The sequence below is a fragment of the Puntigrus tetrazona genome, chromosome 6 (genome assembly GCF_018831695.1).
Source record: "Puntigrus tetrazona isolate hp1 chromosome 6, ASM1883169v1, whole genome shotgun sequence".
Lineage (NCBI taxonomy): Eukaryota > Metazoa > Chordata > Actinopteri > Cypriniformes > Cyprinidae > Puntigrus > Puntigrus tetrazona.
The window spans coordinates 17,732,504-17,753,485 of NC_056704.1; the positions used below are offsets into that span (position 1 = coordinate 17,732,504).

General features: G+C 39.1%; 1 protein-coding gene across 10 annotated transcripts in view; it reads right to left on the reverse strand.

Annotated features, from left to right (window-relative positions):
* Positions 1–11,211: 11,211 nt before the first annotated feature.
* The window catches only part of opa1 (OPA1 mitochondrial dynamin like GTPase), a 30,393-nt gene continuing 20,622 nt past the window's right edge, over positions 11,212–20,982 (reverse strand). For 8 of the 10 annotated variants that reach the window (XR_006251187.1, XM_043241931.1, XM_043241930.1 and 5 more), the window contains 2 exons: positions 13,190–13,262; positions 11,212–12,620 (listed from right to left, as the gene is read on the reverse strand). Coding sequence is in view for 8 of the 10 variants with exons in the window: in XM_043241931.1 (XP_043097866.1) it covers positions 13,198–13,262 (65 nt within the window). In the remaining 2 variants the exon portion in view is untranslated. The remainder of the gene's footprint in view (positions 12,621–13,189; positions 13,263–20,982) is intronic. The other 2 variants (XR_006251188.1, XM_043241928.1) reach the window with 1 other exon arrangement.

The window sequence follows — 20,982 nt, forward strand, 5'->3', positions numbered from 1 at the left end:
ATTTAGGTAAAGATGTTTCATAAGACGCGTTGTGAAGTGTTTTCACACCCTAAGAGTCACAAAAACACTTTATCTCTTGAGGGTCAATGGCTTTTTACTTACTGTGAGACTCATAGATCTATGTGACTTCCACTAGCTAGCTCGTTCCCATCCTCGCAACTTGCAATAAAACAACTGGCCAATTAACAGCGAATAGAGACATACTTGGATCCTGATCTGTTCCAGATTAATGACTGGCCACTGGTTTCACTCCCAGTGGCCATTCATCAGGCTGCACAAGTAGGTCACTTCAGCATCAAGCATTTGGTCAAGTCCACAGGGGCCCAGCACTCACCAAAGACTCCAATTTGATTTAATTGCTCGTTTTGGTTTGTGACCTGAAAAGGCCCTATTGGCAAGATTTCACAGTAATTCTATTCACAGCTTTTACTAAAGACCAGAGTTATGAATGGTTTCAGGATGCTTTTCTGTACAGTTAAATCATTTATGGTTATGTTTAGCTTTAGAAAGGTACTAACTAATAGACATTTATCAGCAGTGTGGCAGTTCCACAGGAGTTTTATCACAATTTAACTTTTTACAGAAGTAGCAAGAAAACATGAAGCGGTGCAGTATGACAAAACAACTTTTTTATGTTGCACTTTATTGCTTACAGAACTTTATAGCAGAGCAATGTGAAGAAATTATCCAACACACTCATCAAAACTGTAATCTTTCAAATTGTAAATGGGGCAGCCCAGTTCATTTTAATGATTTAGTTTGTTCTAACTGTTCACAAAAATTCATCACTTATTAACTCTTATGTTGTACCAAACCCACAAATCTTTGGTTCATGTCTGAGCTTCCCTTTCTTTTTTTTCCTCGAATTTCCCCCTTTATATGTAAATAAAAGCCTAAATTAAATAGTTAAATATAAAATGAGACTGTTGCTCTTCTGGAAACTTTTGGATGTCAAAGTTTTGGTGTAATGGACTTTTAAAGGAGAGACATAAATCTCTCAGGTTTCATTAAAAATATGTTCAGTCTATCATGCTTGATGCCTGAATTTAAAATTCTATGAAAATAAAATTATAAAAGTTTGTGTGTGTGTATATATACAGTATATATATATATATATATATATATATATATATATATATATATATATATATATATATATATACTGTATTGTGTATATATACTATTTCAGATCTTTAATAATTACTTTTTATGCATTATGTAGCATTATTTATTATCGAGCAACTGACAAGGGCTAGCTGAAAAAGCTTGAAAAGCATTCCTCATGTTTATTAATATACACAAGTAAAAAAAAAAAAAGGAAATGAATTCTGATACAATAAATAAACACATCCCTCTCTAGCCTCTCAACTAGTATTCGCTCTCCTAAAATATGATTATCATGTTTACGTTTAACACACTGAACCCGTGATTAAATTACAAATGGTAGAAATCAGACACTCAATTAGATTTAGCGGTTTGCTCTTCCAATGAGGAACTAACAGCATTAGCAGCACTGGTTAACACACTCCACCCAGACATTTATTGGCCTTAATTGAGCACTACGTCAACAGCTAAAGTCCCATAGACATGGATCTCCTTCACCTGACTGTCATACCAGTTAACTGAATACTTCACCTCAACACGTGAACATTAACTATCCATACACAACAAGAACTGTGATAACAGAACTAGAATCTGTAATAAGGAAAGTATATTTTGAAGTCCACAAATATTTAATCCTGTGCTGCTGAATTAAATAGCTAAAGAAAAAAAAGAACAATCCCTATCAGGATCTAATCTGCACATCTACGTATAAACAAAGTAAAGCTATACAGTTAACACAGACTGCCTTTTTACATCTCTGTGAAAAGAGAGCAGAGGATGAAGGCTGGAAGCGCATTGTGAATTGCATTTCAAAGCTGCCGTCCTCTGCGGCCAGTCTGACCTTTGAGTCTCGGTTCATTCAGCTAGCGGCTTTTGTCGGGCCACTGGACAAAGCGCAGGAGGTCTCAGTCTAGCTGTTGAGCTGATTAGAGGAGTGGACCCTGCAACGCTCTGCTCCAGTGCCCTCTCAGGACCCTCCACTGGCCAGCGAGGCCTCGGGGGCCAAGGTTAGCGTCCACTGTGACCCTTTCGGACCCCTGTCATGTTTGGACACATGCGAGTACAATGCTGCACAGGGCCTAATCCATCAGATTAGCATACGGGGAGGATAAAAGAGGGCGTAAGGCTATGGACCTGTGCACCCACCGCGGTGAACGCAGGGCCAGCAAAGAGAGTGTTGGCATGGAGATGGACAAATTGTAAGACGATAAAACCAGTCTCATCTTCTGCTCTTTTTAAAGATGGATTTGTGGGGATGTATTATGTAAGGAATCATCCCCAGTCTTTATTCAGCGTGATCTTTCAATTGTGTCCCGGGTTTAAGATGAATTCAGTGATCGTGCTTAGTCATGCTATGGCTTGAACCTTTTGTGCTCTATAAAACGTGAGATTAGGTAAAGACTGTATCACAGTAAAATACTGCGATGACTGCAGAACATGTTCATTTGTACTATTTATCTGTGTGCATATTGTTTCCAATCTTTTCTGTCAAGGACTGCCATTACATTAAATTAAATAGAATTGTACAAACTTGTCTTTTTGAAGGTAATTTGATATAGACATGACACCTGATTTGACAGTGATATTGCACTAATATACCTTTGTTTAACCCCTAGACCTATGGCAAATTTACAACGTTCTTAATGGAGCTTCTACACTACACTACACTAGCAGCTGTCTAAAATATAAAAAAAAATTATAATTTAAAACACACACTGAAAAAAAATAAAATAAAATGTTTAAATGAAAAAAAATATAATAATAAAAGTATAATTACACATTTTCCTAAACCAAAAACTGAAAATATGAAAAAAAAAAAACTGTTTATCCGTCACCCTAAAGTCAATAGGTTTTTGAAAGGTTTTTTTGGTTAAACGCCTGAAATATGTTGACCAAACCTTTTGAGAATTTCAGTGAAAATATATATGTGTGTTTGTATTAGTGCTGTCAAATGAATAAATGTAATTAATCACATCCAATATAAAAGTTTTTTGTTTTACATTACACATTAATATACACTAATACATTAATATATATATATATATATATATATATATATATATATAGAGAGAGAGAGAGAGAGAGAGAGAGAGAGGTACTAACTGTGTGACAAAGTGTACCAGAATTGTTTAAAGTGACCTAGTGGCTGGGTTCAATCTCTTCCCCTGTAAACTGGTGGTCTATTTGGTCATTTCCTGTCAGGAATGCAAAGCCAGGGGCTGTGGGGGGTGGGTCTCGCCGTGATGCTCCTGTGTGTTCTCATTCAGCACAGGGGTCGTGTGTCAGGGGTGAAAGGTCAGGTCTGGAGGTGTAGAGGGAGTGCTGAGGCCTCAGGCAGGTAGGGACTTAATTGGTCCTTGGGGAAAAGAGAAGATTTTCTGTGCCTGTCGGGGAGTCAGTCTGTGATGAACTTGAAGCATTTATGATAATGACTGGAGGAAAGAGAACTGTCATGGGGTGAAGATTTCAGGGGAAATGCCTGTGGGACTATCTGTATATACTGTCTGTGGAATGATACAGCCAGATGAATACTTCAGGAAATGAATTGGAATTTTGGAATTTTTATAAAGCATTCTCAAAATTTGAACCGTGGGAACCTTTGCTCTCTATTGCGGTGGCCTCTTCCAATCTTTAGACAAACTAAACGTAATCACATTTAACATTAACAAGTTGCTCCGTTCTCCATAATTTCTGACTTTCTCTTTAAAGTTCACTTCCTTATCCCCGATTTGTCCTCGCCAATTTGTTGACATGACTCTGCCATTACCTCAACTTAGAAGCATCACACAGTGCTGGGTAATTTCATTAACAAGAGAGGACCTGCAGCTGCAAAAGGATACGGAAAGATGTAGTGAGTGTGAGGAATAGGTGGGGGTCACATCTCTTGTTTGTGTCTCTCTGAATGACAGGAATGTGTCCGGCTGAAGAGAAAGAGTGTGTGAGAGGCAGCAAACGCAGCTGTGTAGAGGCAAAGCTATGAGAGGGCCATAAATACTGTCATATAGCTGTGCTTTTCTATAATGTGCTGAGTGCAAAATAAGAGCAGGTCTTTCTCAGCTCATTAACCATCATGCCCCAGGGCTTAGGAAGCAGTGCATGAAGACTGGTCACTATGAATTTCTATCTTTAGGCCAAGGAGTGTGTGCATGTGTCAGCTTGACTCGTGACAAAGGAAACCTTGCTCTTGTCCTCATGAATGGTCTTTACTGCACCGAGCGGTATTTACAACATCGTTAAAAATGCTGAAGTATGGTCATATGACCTCAAGGATAGCTTGACTCTCGTCTAAGATATTCTCTATTGATAGACAGTATATTGTGTGTGTGTGTGTGTGTGTGTGTGTGTGTAAAGGATATAAAGTGTCTATATGCTACAGACAGAAAAGATAGACATTTAAATAGATAGATGTAGTAACATCTACAAGCAATATGAATATGAGTTAAATTTCAGCTTTCCCAGATAAGGGTATGAATACTTTAGTTTTTTTATTTTTAGTACATTTGCAAAGATTTTACAAACCTGTTTTATTTGCTGTACAGTTATGGAGTATGGAGTGTAGAAAAAAGTAATTTAATTTAACATAAGCCAGCAACATAAAATATAAAAAAGGAGTTTCACAAGGCACTGTATATGCAACATACATACAGACAGACAGACAGACAGACAGACAGATAGACAGACAGACAGACAGACAGACAGATAGATAGATAGATAGATAGATAGATAGATAGATAGATAGATAGATAGATTTAGCAACAAAAGAAATACTATACATACAGGAATATAGTACAGAGTATATACTGTGCAGTAAGCTATTCCATTCCAAACACTGTTAAAGATGACCAGGATTTGCTCTTACAGGTTGCAGATGGCACGTCCTGGTAGTGTCTATAAAAGCGTGTGATGTACTGGGACGTGCTTTGCAAGAGAGTCGATGGATCGCCCTGTTTGCTCAGGGTGAGTCCCGGCACCCTGGGAGCACATTATCCACCTATTAAAGCCTTGTAATTATTTACCTTCCCCATCCTAAAGAAGGGCAACGTCTCTCAGATAAAGAAGAGCCTCTTGCTTTGCAAGTGCTGTTTGAGTTGAGGCTGGAGAGGGCTTGGACTAGACAGACTACAGTTGCTGTCTATTGTCAGAGCAAACATTCCTGAGCACAGGATCACAGCGATGGGTACACAAACTCGCAATCGCCACCCCCCGTACTCACACAAACCAACAGTCTTGGCACACACCCACCCACACACATATTTACACACAGGCATTCTTGTCCCCTGGCTGCAAAGGGCAGGTCCTGGTCTGGTGAGGGGCACAGCAGTCAGTCTGGACAATGAACACAATGGCCATTAGGCAGCAACTGTCAAAGGGTGTAGGGTGTGTATCAACCATCCTCAAGGTCCTAACCCAATATTTGGGCAGGCCTGTGGGCGTGTTGATCACAGAACGAGCATCCTCGTGCTTGGAGATGTATACTTTCAGATCAGGCCAGGGACATTTTCCCTCCCTAATAAGCAGGTGAATAAACATGGTGTCCACAGTATCCATAGTAACACCAGTGATGTTTATCAACTGCATACTCTGGGGACTCCAGGGCTTGTACCAGGTACTGGGCTCCATTTATGCCTGCACAAGATGTCTTGTGTGCCTCACAAGAACAAATGAGTAATCTTGTGTAGGCTCACCCGACACATGCATACTGGACTAAGTAATTGTGTCATGTGATGCTTCATTTGTAACTTCCTAATGTAAAAATATGCTGCAGTATCTTCTATTTTAATGAGTTACGAATACAGTATATAGAAATGACAATATAAAACTAATACAGAACATTTTGTGTATACTAGAAAGTATAAAGAAAGAAAACAAAATGGTTTAGTCTGGGGTAAGTTTTTGTTGTTGTTATTTCGATATTTAAATTTATACTTTTATCCAGCAAGGACACACAAAATGTATCAAAACTGTTAGTAAATTAATGTAAATGTATAAATAAAATACATTTGAAACATATTTCACAATATTGCTATTTTCGCTGTAATTTTGTTTAATTTAAATACTTAAAAATAGATAATAGTTAAGGGTTGCTGTCTACGGGTTAATAGGGATTATTTTAATTATGTTAAACATGGTTGTGTTACATATAATGTATGAAAATTTGGTTGCATTTTATGTCATGTTTGTCCTTGTTACAGTGTAATTACACATTTAAGTACTGAGTAATGTACTTATTATATGGTTAGGGTTGGTTTAGAGTTTATTGCATGTAATTATGTATAATTTAGTTACATTGGTACTTTAGTATATGTAACGTGTAACAAGGATCAAATTGTGTTACCAAAATTTCAACTAGATTCAGTTTGGTCTCATCTAGCGCTGCTAAGCTACAGAGGAAATGCAACCAGCATTCGGTCTTGTAAAGAATCTCCGCTTCAATGCAAAGGCTCTACACTTGTTTGCCAAAGGCTTTAGCATCTGCTAAGATACCATTCTTGCCAATGAAGTAATGTCACCAGACTCCGTTTGGTGCAGACACACTATACCACTTACACAGTGAATACGGCCCTTAGAGTCCCCTACGCTGTAGTGGCAAGCCCCTACAAGAGCCACTCCGCAAGGAGGGATCAGCCAGCCTGTGGATACACTTTCATCCTGGCAACCGATCCCCCCCTTCCTCCCTTCCCCGTACCAAACAGCAGTGTTTACCTAAAGGATGAGGGAGCTGAGCCAGGACCTCACCTGCTGGCCCCGAGGTTGCCATGAATACCCCAATAATCCCTCTAAGTCCATGCAAATTCACCCAGGCCCAGCAGAGGCGGCGTTCTGTTGTTGATCAGTTTGCCATGGCAGCAGCCCTTATCTCCACATGAAAGTGAGAGCCTGTCATGATGCGGACCTCGTTCGCTGCCTTCGCCGCCCTCCCGCCGTCACGGAGCCTTTCACGGGATGCCGCGTGTTTACTCCCAGCGCTCGGCATGTTAAATTAAACCTCTAACAGTAAGCATTCGTGTCCCTTTATGAGCGAGAGAAAGAGCCTGGCTTGTTTTGTCTTGTGAGTGGAAAAGAGCCACCGAGGGATTAGGGAGCCGAAATATAGATTTGCCATCGGGAATCCATTAAATGGCCTCGTTCCCCCAACAAAGGAGCTAATTCATTTATGACATTCCAGGCCATGAGACAGTGAGGTCATCTTATTGATTTTTCCCACTTTTACTATTCAGATGAATAGTGAAGGAAAGAAAGAAAAAGACACATCCAGCGCCGAAGGAACTGAATCGTGGATCTATTCAACTTCTTCCATAAGCATTAGGGATATGTGCGTCACAACCGGTGGCTAATATCTATGCTAAATAGTTATAGTAATTTATGGCACATCCTGAGTCGTTGGCCAGGGGGATGGGCTAGAAAATAAGTGACCTTTGTGCCTTGGTCAAAATCCCCATGGGCCTAATTCAGCTGGGGGAATGGACCCCACAGCAGCAATGGGAAGATGCCTCAAACATAATGCACACAATAGCCAATTGTGCAGTGGTTTCTCTCCTCGACATAAAGCGAAGAGCCCAGGGGACAGTAAAGGGTGAATGAAGCCTGTTGCTTTTCTCAGGCATGATGACACTCGGTGATGAAGGGGTGTCGACTCAGCAATCAAGAGGGGCAATAGGATCTCATTGTGAGATTTACAAGGCTGTGAATTTAAGATAAACGCTAAAGCTGTTTAGCACGTTTACAGTAATAAAAGCAGTGTTCTTAAAAGGTTGAGAAGGCAATAATCATTATTTTTCTCTCTGAAAGGGACAGAAAGAATCCATTTGCAGTGCATCAGACTCAAACCAGAAAGTATTTGCAGCATTGATTAAAAAACAGTCTGCATCCATGTTAGTACATACTTACATATTGACATATTGTAAAATGCTACATATTATAAACATTTAAATTGTAAGTGCTATAAAATAAATGTATGGGAAAACGATATTTTTAACCATTAGTGTACCACTAATTAAACAACATTTTGTGACTTTTATTATACAATTACACATTTTCACATAAACCTGGAGTCAGTAAACAGACTGAGGATATCTCACAAACCTAAAAGATACATCACAGTACAAATAAATGACTTGTGATTTAGTGAGAGAATCAACTGCTAATGCTGTGTTCAAACTTGTGCAAATTCTTTACGGAAAACACTGCAACACTTTTTTTGGCATATTTTTTAAAAACATACTGTATTATAGTTAATCCAAGATGTAAAAATATGCAATCTGCTTCAGTTTACTGCAATGCTGCGATACAGCAGATTAGTGATGTATTGATCTTTTATCGTAACTTTGCAAGACAGAGTTCACAAAATGAAAACTCTGGATGGCAGTGAAATTTGCATGAGCTAAATCGTTTTGATTGACTTTTAGAAACAACCAGCGCTAAAGATCTATTTGTTTGCAAATCAAAGACTTGGACTGTTTTCACTGTTGCTGTAAAAGCGTGCCTTAGCGCTTCCGAACAACCACCTTTATCGAGCGATTCTGTAATTTGTGAACTAAAAAAGTACTTGGACTCATAATTGCGCTATTTTATTCCTGCTTAGCTGCTTTATTATTTCCACAGAACAGAAAATAAGGTAAACTGGTTAGAACTAAGACAGAAAAAACAATCAAGTTTGCTTAAAATATGTATTTTTAATCAAAATAGTGAATATAGATAGATAGATAGATAGATAGATAGATAGATAGATAGATCTTCAAATTATCTTCAAAAAATAATATATCTTAAAAAAATACAAATTGTCAACCAAATAAAGTCAAAGAACTCAAAGCAACAATAGTACAACTAAACAACTGGCTTCACTGCAATTGCCGTTGGCTTCTGGCTGTATCAGAGCAGTAAAAAATTAAAATCCCACCCTGTCTTACAGCCCTTTATCAACTGCGATCTGTATAGGTCTGGGACAGCACAAAGCCCAGAGGGGCTGGCACGTCCCAAAAGACAAGGCTGTGAACAAATGGTTACATGACCAAAACAGCCCAAGAGCTGAACTGCTGAATTTATTTCCTTTTCCCAAGCTTTATTCACAAAGTGTCTCTGCGTGGCCACCCTCCCCAAAACAGGCGGGCGGTGAGGTAGACTGGGGGCCGATGACAGAAGGGGTATAGACAGAACAAGTCAGTGTCTTTTGAGGGAAAAATAAAGCTTTGTGAGCAACGGCAGTGGTGGCACATTTGACAGGTCTTTACCAGTCTTCAGCTCCTTTGTGTCACTCACATAATGGAGAAAAACACAAACTGAGCCACTGTGGCGTTGTGGCCCGGGCTATTAGTCAACGTGACGGCCTTTGGAGATGCTAATGGCCATATAGTGTGTCCTCCCCCGTCTTCAGAAGCCGGTTATCTGATAGCACAAAGGCATTTCGCTGGAGGTTGACTTCTTCCTCGCCCCTATTGAAACGCAACAGAGTCATTAGGTTAAAGTCTTTCTCTTTTTTTCCCTCCAAACACTCCTCCTTCTCAGACTATCCTTTTTAACAAACGGGGAATATAATCATTCTCCGAGACGTGAGAGAGGCCGGAGCATATGTATGCGTGCGGCCCCTCAGGTGCTGGAAAAGAAATAGAGCGCTCTCTGAAAAACAGACACCCCGCAATTCCCTCCGCACCCCTCCGGCGAGGTAACGATGCCAGTAACAATCAAGGCCTTGTGAAATAGGAGAGGATGCCCAGGAGTTAAAGACCTCTTGCCCACTGTGTTATTCATCAGCTCGGTCTGGAGCTGAGAGCTCAAGGGCCCCACGCTTCCACACGTAGCCCAGAGGTCCGGCTCTACAACCCTGCACTGATGATGAGCACAGGCCACGGAGCATGGAGTCATACCTCAGAGCAAGGGCCACTCACACCTAACCTAGATCATTCCTGCTTCATTAGCTGCAGGAAATGCACATTGACGTACACAGATTCTCATGCATACAGCATGTAGAAATGGTCTATTATACAGCAATTCAAAATAACACTGCATTTTTTTTATGTAAACCGATCTAGGGCAGTGGATGTCATTCTCATTTTGGACGTTAAGTTGCAAAAAAAAACACTAAACGTACTCTTAAAACGATAACGTTAAAAGGTCATCATTTCATTACAAACCATTTCATTCTGAGATTTTTTCTTTCTAGTTTTTTTGATTAGTCATATTATCCAAAATATTTTCTTGCGTGTTCCAAAGACGAAATGACAAGGTAACAATTTTCCCTCTTAAGATCAAATCGCGAAACAGCTTACGCAATCATTCCCACATTTAAATGTCTGGCCAACACAACTTCCGTTGCAGTGCAGTTATGGTAATTTTGTGAGAAACTTATACCTTTAAGAAGTGCACAACAGGATAAATCCAATCCATCTTCACACCATAGGTAATTAAAGCTAAACTTTAGCCTTTAATGTCATTTAATAAATGTTACATGCACATGGTTTAGAGGTAACTAACACAATAAAAAATGTGATAACATAACAAAATAGGATTTTTGAAAGGGAGAAAAAATCTGTTATTCGTTTTTGCGAATAAATTCTTCAAACACACACTTAAATTTTTTATATATAGGCAGCTGGTGTGCATAGATCCAGTTATTACCATCCTATTATTACCATTATGTCATGGGTAGAATTAAAAAGATTTACATTTAGATTTCTAAAGGGTTTTTTTCATCGTTTAAATTATATTAAACATTGATGTATTTGGTATACATTTGATGGATTCATGCATTCCTTGTAAATCAAATCCACATTAGCGTAGCTAGAACCATTTACTACTTTCTGAACTATAGGAATGCTAAAATTCCAGGCTGGGCAATCGAACCGGTTGAGAAATAATGCTTTTTCTTAATTACAACATTGGGATGAGTGAGAAATTTGGTGTTTATACTGGTTAGCCTGTGCATTCATTCATAAAACCTGGATATTGATTCAAACCGACTCATTTAATAAATGTTTTTTCAGTCATAAAGTGCAACAAATCCTTTATGCGTGCACTGTACCTGTCGAAAAGTATAACAGCAATCGTTAAATTAACAGCAAGCAAAATTCACACACGTTGGATACGGTCCATACCCACCCACTCTGTTTAACATACATTTAAAGTCACTTTTATTACTCCTTTTTTTTTAACACCAATTCAATAAATAAACCACATCTGATGGGGTACAACATGCAAACATTACAATCTACAACAAAAAAGGAGGAAACGTTCCTAAATCATTCGACAGATATTCTGTTACAAGCACCACACTCAGATATTTTCCCACTGTGACGACAGATCAGTGATTTCAATGAACTTACTCAAGAGATACTATACAAGCACATGTATAATTTACCCATTTACATTTATAAGCAACCATTAACAAAAATGTGGTGTCCCTTACACTCAAAATGCTCAGGACATTAATGTGGATTTTATATAAAACCCAGTGAGACCACAAAACAAATCTATTAATTCGAAATATAAAATGTGCAAGCAAAGAATTAAAAGTGCACTAAAGCTGAAGATGACTGACGAAAAGAAGAACCATTTGAATCTCTCAAAAGTAAACAGTCGTAAAACAAAGTGAGAGGAAATGGTGTTTAGGGCCAAAGGAGCAAACAGGATATGCCGATGCATTTTTATCCACCTGTGTGAGCAGATGGTGTGATCTGGTCTCCTTATAAAGAAATGTTCTGCATCTTCAGGACCACGTCTCCTAGCTCTTTCTTCAATATATTAAACTAAGCTAAAGATGACTATAAGCAAATGAGGTGCAGATTAGATCTACTGTACAAACAACTGCATATATCAATAACAGAATCTACAAAATAATTACAAAAGATTTAGACGGTGGTCTACTGGTATATTGTTACTGTGGCTGTGAATGCGTCAAAAAAAAGAGACAGATGTTCAATAAACATTGTGAAATAACAGTTCCAAAACATGAATGAAGGCGGCAACTGGTGATAAGACATTTTTTGAATACTTTCTCTATTTATAGCAATGCCAGATGCATTTCACCATTTGGCTTTACCATAAACATCACCTTAACTAATAAAGAAAGTCAGGGCAAAGAGAGACCCGGACAAAGTATTTTATTGGGAACGTGGGATTGAGAGAAGATGTGTGCGCATGTCTGTCTGACTGATTCCTCGTAGAACATGTCTGGGGAACACATTGGTGGCTTTTAAGCGCTGGAGGACGAAAGAAAGAATGCATGGCACTGACATGTACCATTCTTTACTTGAGTAAGTGCTTGTTCTCCAACAGTGATTAAATATGCAGCAAACGTAAAGGGGCTCCAGCTCACTTTGCTTACTTTCACTGATTTTCAGGGGGGGAGAGTGTGAGAGAGAAGCGTGTTCGAGAAGACTGGAAGCTGAAGGAGGATACATTAAAAACAGAGAAGACGATGAGCTGGGTAGAAAGTTTACAAAGGGCAAAGAGCAAAAATGATGTTGTATTTAATCAGTGCATTTTCTTCTGTAAGGGCATGACTGTCCAGAAACAAGATGATCCTGAAAAAAAAACAAAAGATAAAGAACAATTACAATTACTTCTCAAAACATTAAAACCATAAAAATGCATAAAACTACAAATAACATTTTAATTAGGGCTATCAACGGTTTTACTTTTTAGTCTAAGATTTTAGTCAAATGCATGATGAATCCTAGATTTTTTTATTTTTTGCATTACTTTTTCTAATTTTTAAGTTAATGTGTTGCTTTAGCAGCCTTAATTTCACAATTTTCAATGATGCCATTTTTTCCTTTCTCTTTGGAGTGTTCAAGCTGTTAGTGCATAGATAAGATCCCTAAAATTAATGTTTTAGAACATTCCTTGTCCACATCCCCTCAGTAGAGTAATGCGAATTAACATTTCCATTAGATGTTTCCATCAGGTATTTGGCCAATCACACCTCGTTTTTTAGAATGATGAGCTTTGTACATATAGACCCGTTTCAGAAAGCGGGCTTTAGAAGAGAAACAATAAATGTACAGTATGTGGAAAATAACACCAAATATACAAAATAATGTGTTTATTAGCAACATCGTATGACACCCTTAAAGTTATTAAAATACTTTACCTACTGCTCTATTTCTCTTTGTGAAGAGCTTCAATAAAAGCTTCAAGTTTCTCCTGAATTTCACGTACTTTTTCTGTAAAGAGAAATGCAATTGTGAGTAAAGCTGCAATTTCAATAGCACAGAATTATCACTCCATGTCTTTTCACTAGTATTCACCGGCCTTCTCAAGTTCAAGCTTCTCCTGGGAAAACCCCTAACCTGGCCACATCATTGCAAAGACGCACTTTCAAGTGGACTCAAATGCATACAGATATTTCTAGGTTTTCCTGCAGATAAAGCATCAAGTCGTGTCAAGTGCCACTGTGGGTACATTCTCTGACACTCAAGCAGCAGATGGTGGCCACTGACAGTCGAGCACTAAAAGGTGCATGCGGTTTAGGAGCAGATGATGAAGAGGTGGTGTTCTATTGCACCTCCTCACCTCCACATGCTACTTCAAAGCTGGTTCCCTTCAGAGAGTCAAGGAATGGGTGACTTTTTAACTATGTAAAAATGAAGGAAATAAATTACGAAATTTTTCAAATTTAGAAATTATGTTCTTGCATGGGTGAACACCACAATGAGGTCCAGGTCACCAATTATTCTAAATGACACAAAATAAATAACATTACTACTACTACTAGTACAAGAAACGCCGGATAATAAAATAAAGTAGTTCAAATAAGTTTTAAGATAATTTTGCATTGATTTCAATTGAGAGTCTAGTTGAGAATCTGAAGTGATTTCCAAATCGGTCACTTGTGAGTTTCATTGACCAACTGGCAACGAGGCAGCTCAGTAGTTTTGGAACAGAGCTATTATGTATGTTATGTACGCACGCAAGACCATTTGTGGCCTAATAGTGTGAGAACAAACAATCTAAAGTCTCATGTGACAACAGGTTAACTGAGCTTTTCAAGTGGACACTGGCCTACAAGTTTGTGGCTGTAACTAAATACTGTCATCTGAGGCTCGTGCAGCCGTTTTAGGTGTATTTGTGGTGTGGGGATTCCCCATTCTCCTCAGAGGTGTAGGATGAAAGAAATAAGACAGCCTTTGTGGACATCTGACATCTCTAAGGTCTGAAATACAATACTATGACCCACACACAACCGCACACGTGCTCACACGTACAAAACACACAAACTTTCACAAATATCCTGAAGCCTGGAAACATGACCCTTCAGCACCGCGCACACACACACACACATATACGCAATCTCGTGGCTTAGACTTGAGTATCTTTTTTGTGCCTAGGGACATAAAGAGTAATGGTGAAGGTTAGCGAATATAACAGGCATTAGGTTTTGGAGATGGCCTTATGACACGGCAGGTGTGGAGATGAAACTCAAGCCGCCTGTGGTCTTTTTTGAAAAATGCAGGATATTTTAGCAGGAAAAGATTCATAAAATTCATTCCACCTGAACAATTTGGACACACTTGATGTCACTGAATAGCACTGATGTATGCAGTATTCACTGATATTTATCAATTAACTGAAGTGGTAACATGTTATGGCTGAATATAATATAATAATTTATTTACCTTTTATAAATAGTTATAAATTATGTAATCACTATTATTATTAACATTATAAATGATTATATTATAAATTATAAATTCATACCTAATACTTAGATATTTTACACTTAAAGAATTGAATAAATAAGTAACATCAGAACATAAATATCAAACATGTGCAAACAGCAATTGATTAAAAAATATAAAACACGGGCCCCATATATTGTGCATCCCTAATATTTTTTATACAGTTTGATAGATTTGTGTTAATTTATTAATACAATTTCTAAAACCAGCATATTATTGTTTGCACTCTTTTAATTCAACAAAAATGACTTTATAATACATAAATAAAGATTTAAAAAAACTAGAAATGGTATGAACGAAGAGGATGCGATGGAAGCTATGTGCTGCATGGCCCGTGGAAACCGTCAAATCGAAAACGTGTACGTTTACTGCCAATGAAGTTTTAAAGAAGAATGGACAGCTAAGGATGATGTGAACTTGTGTGTATATGGGCTTAAAGTGTGTGAAAAGACTGTGAGAAACAGATATTTATTTCTGGTCGCCATCTGTTTGTTCCACATGGAGGAACGCAGAATGACGGCTAAGAAAAGGCCAAAACAAGACGGTCTTTTCAGTGCCTCGGAAATGTGACGCAGGAAAGAGAACTGCTCCTTCCCCTGCTTCTGTGAGTCCGAGAACAGGGTCCAAACTCCATTTAGACCCCTGTTTACCTAAGAGATGAGCTTTTGGACACATCCATTCATAGGTCTTCTCTCTTTATCTGGTCATGAATATTCCCATAATCCTTTGGCCCCTGTCCCAGTAGCCTCCTTTTTAGGGAGGTGTGGGGTGGCTTTCTCTCTTTCAGGATTCCTCCTCAATCCCTTCTTTGAAAGGGGCTCTCGCCTGATCTCCACATGAAATGATATCTCTTTCACTCCCACTCTTGCGGGCCTCTAAGCCTCCTGGGCCGGAGCGGCAGAAGGCTGGAGAAAGCCCTTAATTGACCTGTAATTAGACTGTGAAACAGTGTGGCCGTGGAGAACAGAAGGACGAGGAAAAAAGCGAGAGTCAGGGCACGGGATACCGCCAAGGAGACGGAGCTGCAAGGAGCTGAAGAGAAACTCAATCCCTTTTGATATAAATGGTGGCCTTCGGTATTTGCCATCAAGTAGCACGACCGTTAATAGGGAAAATGGCAAAGAAATTAAAATGTGGCAACAGCCTTTTCAGCAGCTCACGTTTCCCGCTGTGCCTTCCCGGAAACAAGACGACTGAAGACATTCCACAGAAAATCAGTGTCACTTCAGGTGTGAATCTGTCTGATAAAGCTTCTCAAACACAAAAATGTAGTTCCAAACACAGAAGATGATATTTCCAAAAACATTTAAACAGTTTTTTCTTGATGCAATGAAAGTGATTTGGGTCCAAAACTATTTTGGGAATGTGGAGGTGAGTTAACGATGACAGAATCTATAATTTATGGGTGAACTATCCCATTAATGGAAATCATATCTGAGCATTCACACAGGAACACCTATCAGTGAAAAGAACAAAAGTGATGTATAACCCATGGAAAACAGTGTTTCCACAAATCAGCTCTCCAAGTTATCACTAAAACACATGGCCACAAGGAGGAAAGGAACCACTGCCGGAGTTCTGATGTGGAGATCCTCAAGAGTTCAACACCAGGGTAGGTTCCAGCTAACCTCAAAAACAGGCTTATTTGAGTATGTGAAAACATACACACAAGCAGTTAAAGATAAAGTGTGAATACTTTTTCATGTTAAAACACCCCATCACAGCCTAAAATGTAGCAAGCCACTGGGAGGCCAATTGGGTGCAAATGGCATTCTCGATGAACAAATCTCACATACATTCCTTTTATGCAATTCACAATGTGATAATACAATCACAATAGAAAATATAACAAATTATGGAAAGATATGCATGATAAATTAGCAAAAAATGTATTTATCGAAATGGATCTTAAAAAGCTAGTCCATCCCAAAATATGAATTCCGCCATTATTTACTGTCATTCTAAACCTGTATGCAATTTTCTGCAGAACATCAGGAGCCAAAGAAAACTGGAGCTCACTGACTACCCTGGAATAGAAAAAAAAAGAATAGAAAAAAAACATCCATTAAAATATCTTATGTTCAACGTACAAAATTAATTATTGGTTATAATATTACAATAATTATTATCTGACAGGTATTGGTTATATTGCATTTCTATACACAGCAGTCAGAACCTTTGAACAACAACTGAACTAATGGGAATTTTCTCTTCACTTTCCCCTTAGGCTGCATGAGAGACTCCTGCTTATGAGGGCTGTGCAGACAGCATCGTGTCAACCCAGGTGTACGCTGAACTCCTCACCTCCCCTTCACAGCCTCCCTCCAGCCTGGCCTCCAATAAGCATTTAATTACAGGGCTTTGGCACTAGTAAGACAGAGGCAAGTCAAGACGTGGAACAGCCAGAAAACAGCCAACTGGACGATAGGAGGCCGTCCCTCTCTACCCATCTGAGACCAAAAATTACCCATGCTGTATAGGATTGGGCTCATAACTGCATGTCAGTCAGCATAAATGATCCAACTTTGACCCTGCACTTAAAATCACAATCCCGTCTATAATTCTGCCACCACTGATGGTCAACAAAGTGATATTACACCCAAAAATAACAATGCTATCATCTTTTACTCACTTTTATGTTATGAGTGCCAACTTTTCTTTTTCTTTGTTGTTTGTCTACGCAATGTGAAAGTCAATGGGAAACGATCTCAACTTTAATTGTAAAGACAAAAATATTCAAATTCAATTGTTCAAAACATCTTTGTGTTCTAAAAAACAAAGTGGTTACACTATTTTAAGGTGTCCTTGTTACAGTGTAATCATACATTCAAGCACTATTAATATTATATTAATTAACTACATGTACTTACTATATGGTTAGGGTTATTCTTAGGATTACTTGCATGTATATTATGTATAGTTTAATGTTTTTTGTAACCTTCAAATGAAGTGTTACCTAGAAAGCAAGTCATACAAGTTTAGAGCTCTATTAAGAGGAGATTAAATGGCAACATTTTAATTTTCTGGGTGAACAATCCATTTAACCCCACTTCTGATCAGTGTGAATATTACACTGTAATGTGTGTGCAGAAATCAGTTGAGGTTTTTCATCGGATCCTAATTTAATGGATCATTAGGTGGGACAACATATTTACAGATGTATATTGTGCACTGGTTAAGAGTTCAAATTTGGGATTCCGGATTTAAAATAGCAAACACTGTGGTTTGCAGAATGCATTAAAGCAATGCCGGAACTGAAATTATAGCTTCAGTAAATCCCTTCTTTTAACTGTGAATTGAACAAGACATGATAAAGGAGCTGCACTATGTCACACAGTGTCATCGCGACTGGGCCAGAAGGTGAGGCATTGCAACAAGTGCTCTATTTTTGCTTGGAGGGGAAGGAAATGTATGGTTTTCCTATTACCTCATAACAGACTATCTGACAGATAGATGTATGGTGCGGCGTGCAGAGGCTTCGAGAACAGCCTTGCAGGAGACCAAATGACAATGGGACTCGATTCAGACGTTCCCAAAGGGCACTTTTTGTGACGGGACGAATTGTAAAATGGAAATGCAAGTTCTCCGGTTCATTTCCCACTCATCTGACTTCCGCTTCCCCAGGTTTGAAGGCAGGGTGACGGTAAAAGGGAGAAGAGGGAAAATACTTCCTTCACTGGGACGACGGGTGTTGAGAGATTTATATGTGTGGAGCAGGACCTTTGAGAGTACTTGGGTGGGGTGACGGGGATGCGTTGGTGGGAGTGGGCGGCCCATTATCAGCTTGCATGGGAAGACTGGGGATACAAGCCAGCTTTGGTGGGGGGGAAATGGGGCTCGCTCCAGCTGTTTTAGAGATGGGAGCGGTTTCCTCTCGGCCTGAAAGAAAGGCATAATCGTCTTTCTGTCACTGGAGGGGCAGGCCAAAAATATGCTTTTCACATCAGAGCGATGGGGTGCAGGGAATATGGTGGGAGCGTGTGAGAAAGAAGAGGCGAGAGTGAGAAAAGGAAAAACACAGAAGCTGGCTAAGGATGAAAGGCAAGTGCATATAGCTCTCCATAAATTGATGCGTGACATCCTAAAGCGTGCCGTTTTTGTTGAATATAAGTTTGTTGCTTCGCTTTTTGTATATGTCTTTGCTGAACTGAACATTAATTTACATAAATCAATAAAAACAAGTTTTCATGTCAGTACAATGCTCAACATTGAAAATGACTCGATGGTTGCCAGCTGCAGCAGGGATCACAACAAGTGTTCTTTACCGAGTTAAATTATAGCTGTATGACTTAGTAATGCTGGGAGTTAGGTAAGTTTATAAAAGAAAGAAAAAAAAAAAAACATCAGCAGGCTAATGGGGACAAAAAAACAATTGCGTATTTTCACATTGTAAAGTAGTAAAATAGATTTAAAAAATATAAAAAAAAAAAACTATAAAAATGAATACTAGAACTAATCAGTGAAGAACTAAAATATAAATGAAAGCAGAAAACAGAACAATAAAACCTACTTCAAAACCCAATGATACTAAAATAACACTTGTTCTTGACATTTTCTATTATTTCAGCTCTTTAATGAAAGGTTTCACAGTCCAGCTAGCTGTGCAACATCACAAGCTGGAACAACACTCACAGGAACAACAGTTCACACCTGAGTTGCGCCATATGCACCGTAACTTTCATACTCCAGGCTCTAGATAAACCTATAAAATGGCAAAACATACAGTCAAGTGAATGATTAGATAGAGGACACAAGCCAGTGAGAGAAAGATGCTGTAAAGAGGTGGTACACCAGCTTCTGTGGTGACCTAACGCCTCATGCAAACACAGTTAAACCCTGTGTATACAGAGCTTGGGGCAGCAACAGTACATCACTATGCAAGGAGGAAATGGAGGAGTGGTTTTCATTGAGCACTAAAACTGGTTTCCACGTCATCCTTTCACAAGGGAGACGAAATGATGCAAAGGTGATGAGGGAGAGTGTGAGACTGAAAGTAAAGAGTGTTTCTTAAAGACAAGCACAACACTGAGCTGGTTTAACATCCTGCAGTAGGTGAAACTGTGGAGAAGTTGAATTAAACCAAATAAAAAAACTAATAAAATAATGTAGTACATAAAACAAGTAGTGGAATTGAATAGAATGAAATGAAATAACTCATGTAAACTTTTCTAAAATTTAACTAAATTACTTGAAGTGGCCGTGTACATGCAAGTAGACATGCATTGCTGTTGCAGGGATGCAAGTCTGAAGCCAGGTTATTTTTGCCCTGATTCCCCCTCCCTTCTCGCCACAATAATATTCCTATCACCCCATAAAAAGTTAGAGTACTCCTCAATATGTGGAAAAACAACCCACATTTTGGTTGCCACGTCTCAAAGGCTAATTTTTGAGTGCTTGAGGGCCTTAAAAACCCTTAAAAAAGAAGTACCTAAAAATAATTACTCTGGCTGTTTACACATCAATTTTCCAACATAAAAAAAAAAAAATAGAACCTAAAAGCCAAGTCTGACTGCCATAGAGATTGACAAGAGAGGGAGCCACATACACCCTGAATTGCTGTAATTGAATTGAGTCTATTAGGTAAATCAAAGTCTCATAAAGCCGTCCTGACGTGCCTGCAGTTGCATATTAGAAATTTAGGCAGAGTTCCAGCAGAGGCACAGTGCCATACAGCTGCCCTGGCAGAGCGTAAGCACACACGACATCACCCACAGGCAGCAGCCACAGTAACAAGCCTGAATGCAGCCATCTTGCATATCTAATCCTACGCATTCCCTCTCTCACACAAACACACACACACACACACACACACACACACCATCCCCAAGTGTGAAACCAGAGCAGATCACTGCCTGCCTGCCTGCAAGTAAGGGCAAATCGCTCTTAACACCAGACTTTGCCCCAAGGGGTAAATTTTTTTTTCTCTTTGTTAAGGGAAGTGCCCCTGTCCTCCCCCAGCTCCTCATCTTCAAACAGGCAGACAGGTGAGGCCAGGGTCAGCGGCTCAGCTCCCTGCACCTGTGGGAGTAATAGCCCCTCACGGCCTCGTGTGAGCCGGACTCAACCCCTGGCTCAGCCCCAGGTTCCATGAGCCCGTTAATACATCTCTCGCTTTATGAAGGGGGCTGTCAGTTTTTCCAATCCGTCTACAAAAAAAAAAAAAAAAAAAAAAAAAAAAAAAAGCAAACAGAGAGCGAGACGGGGA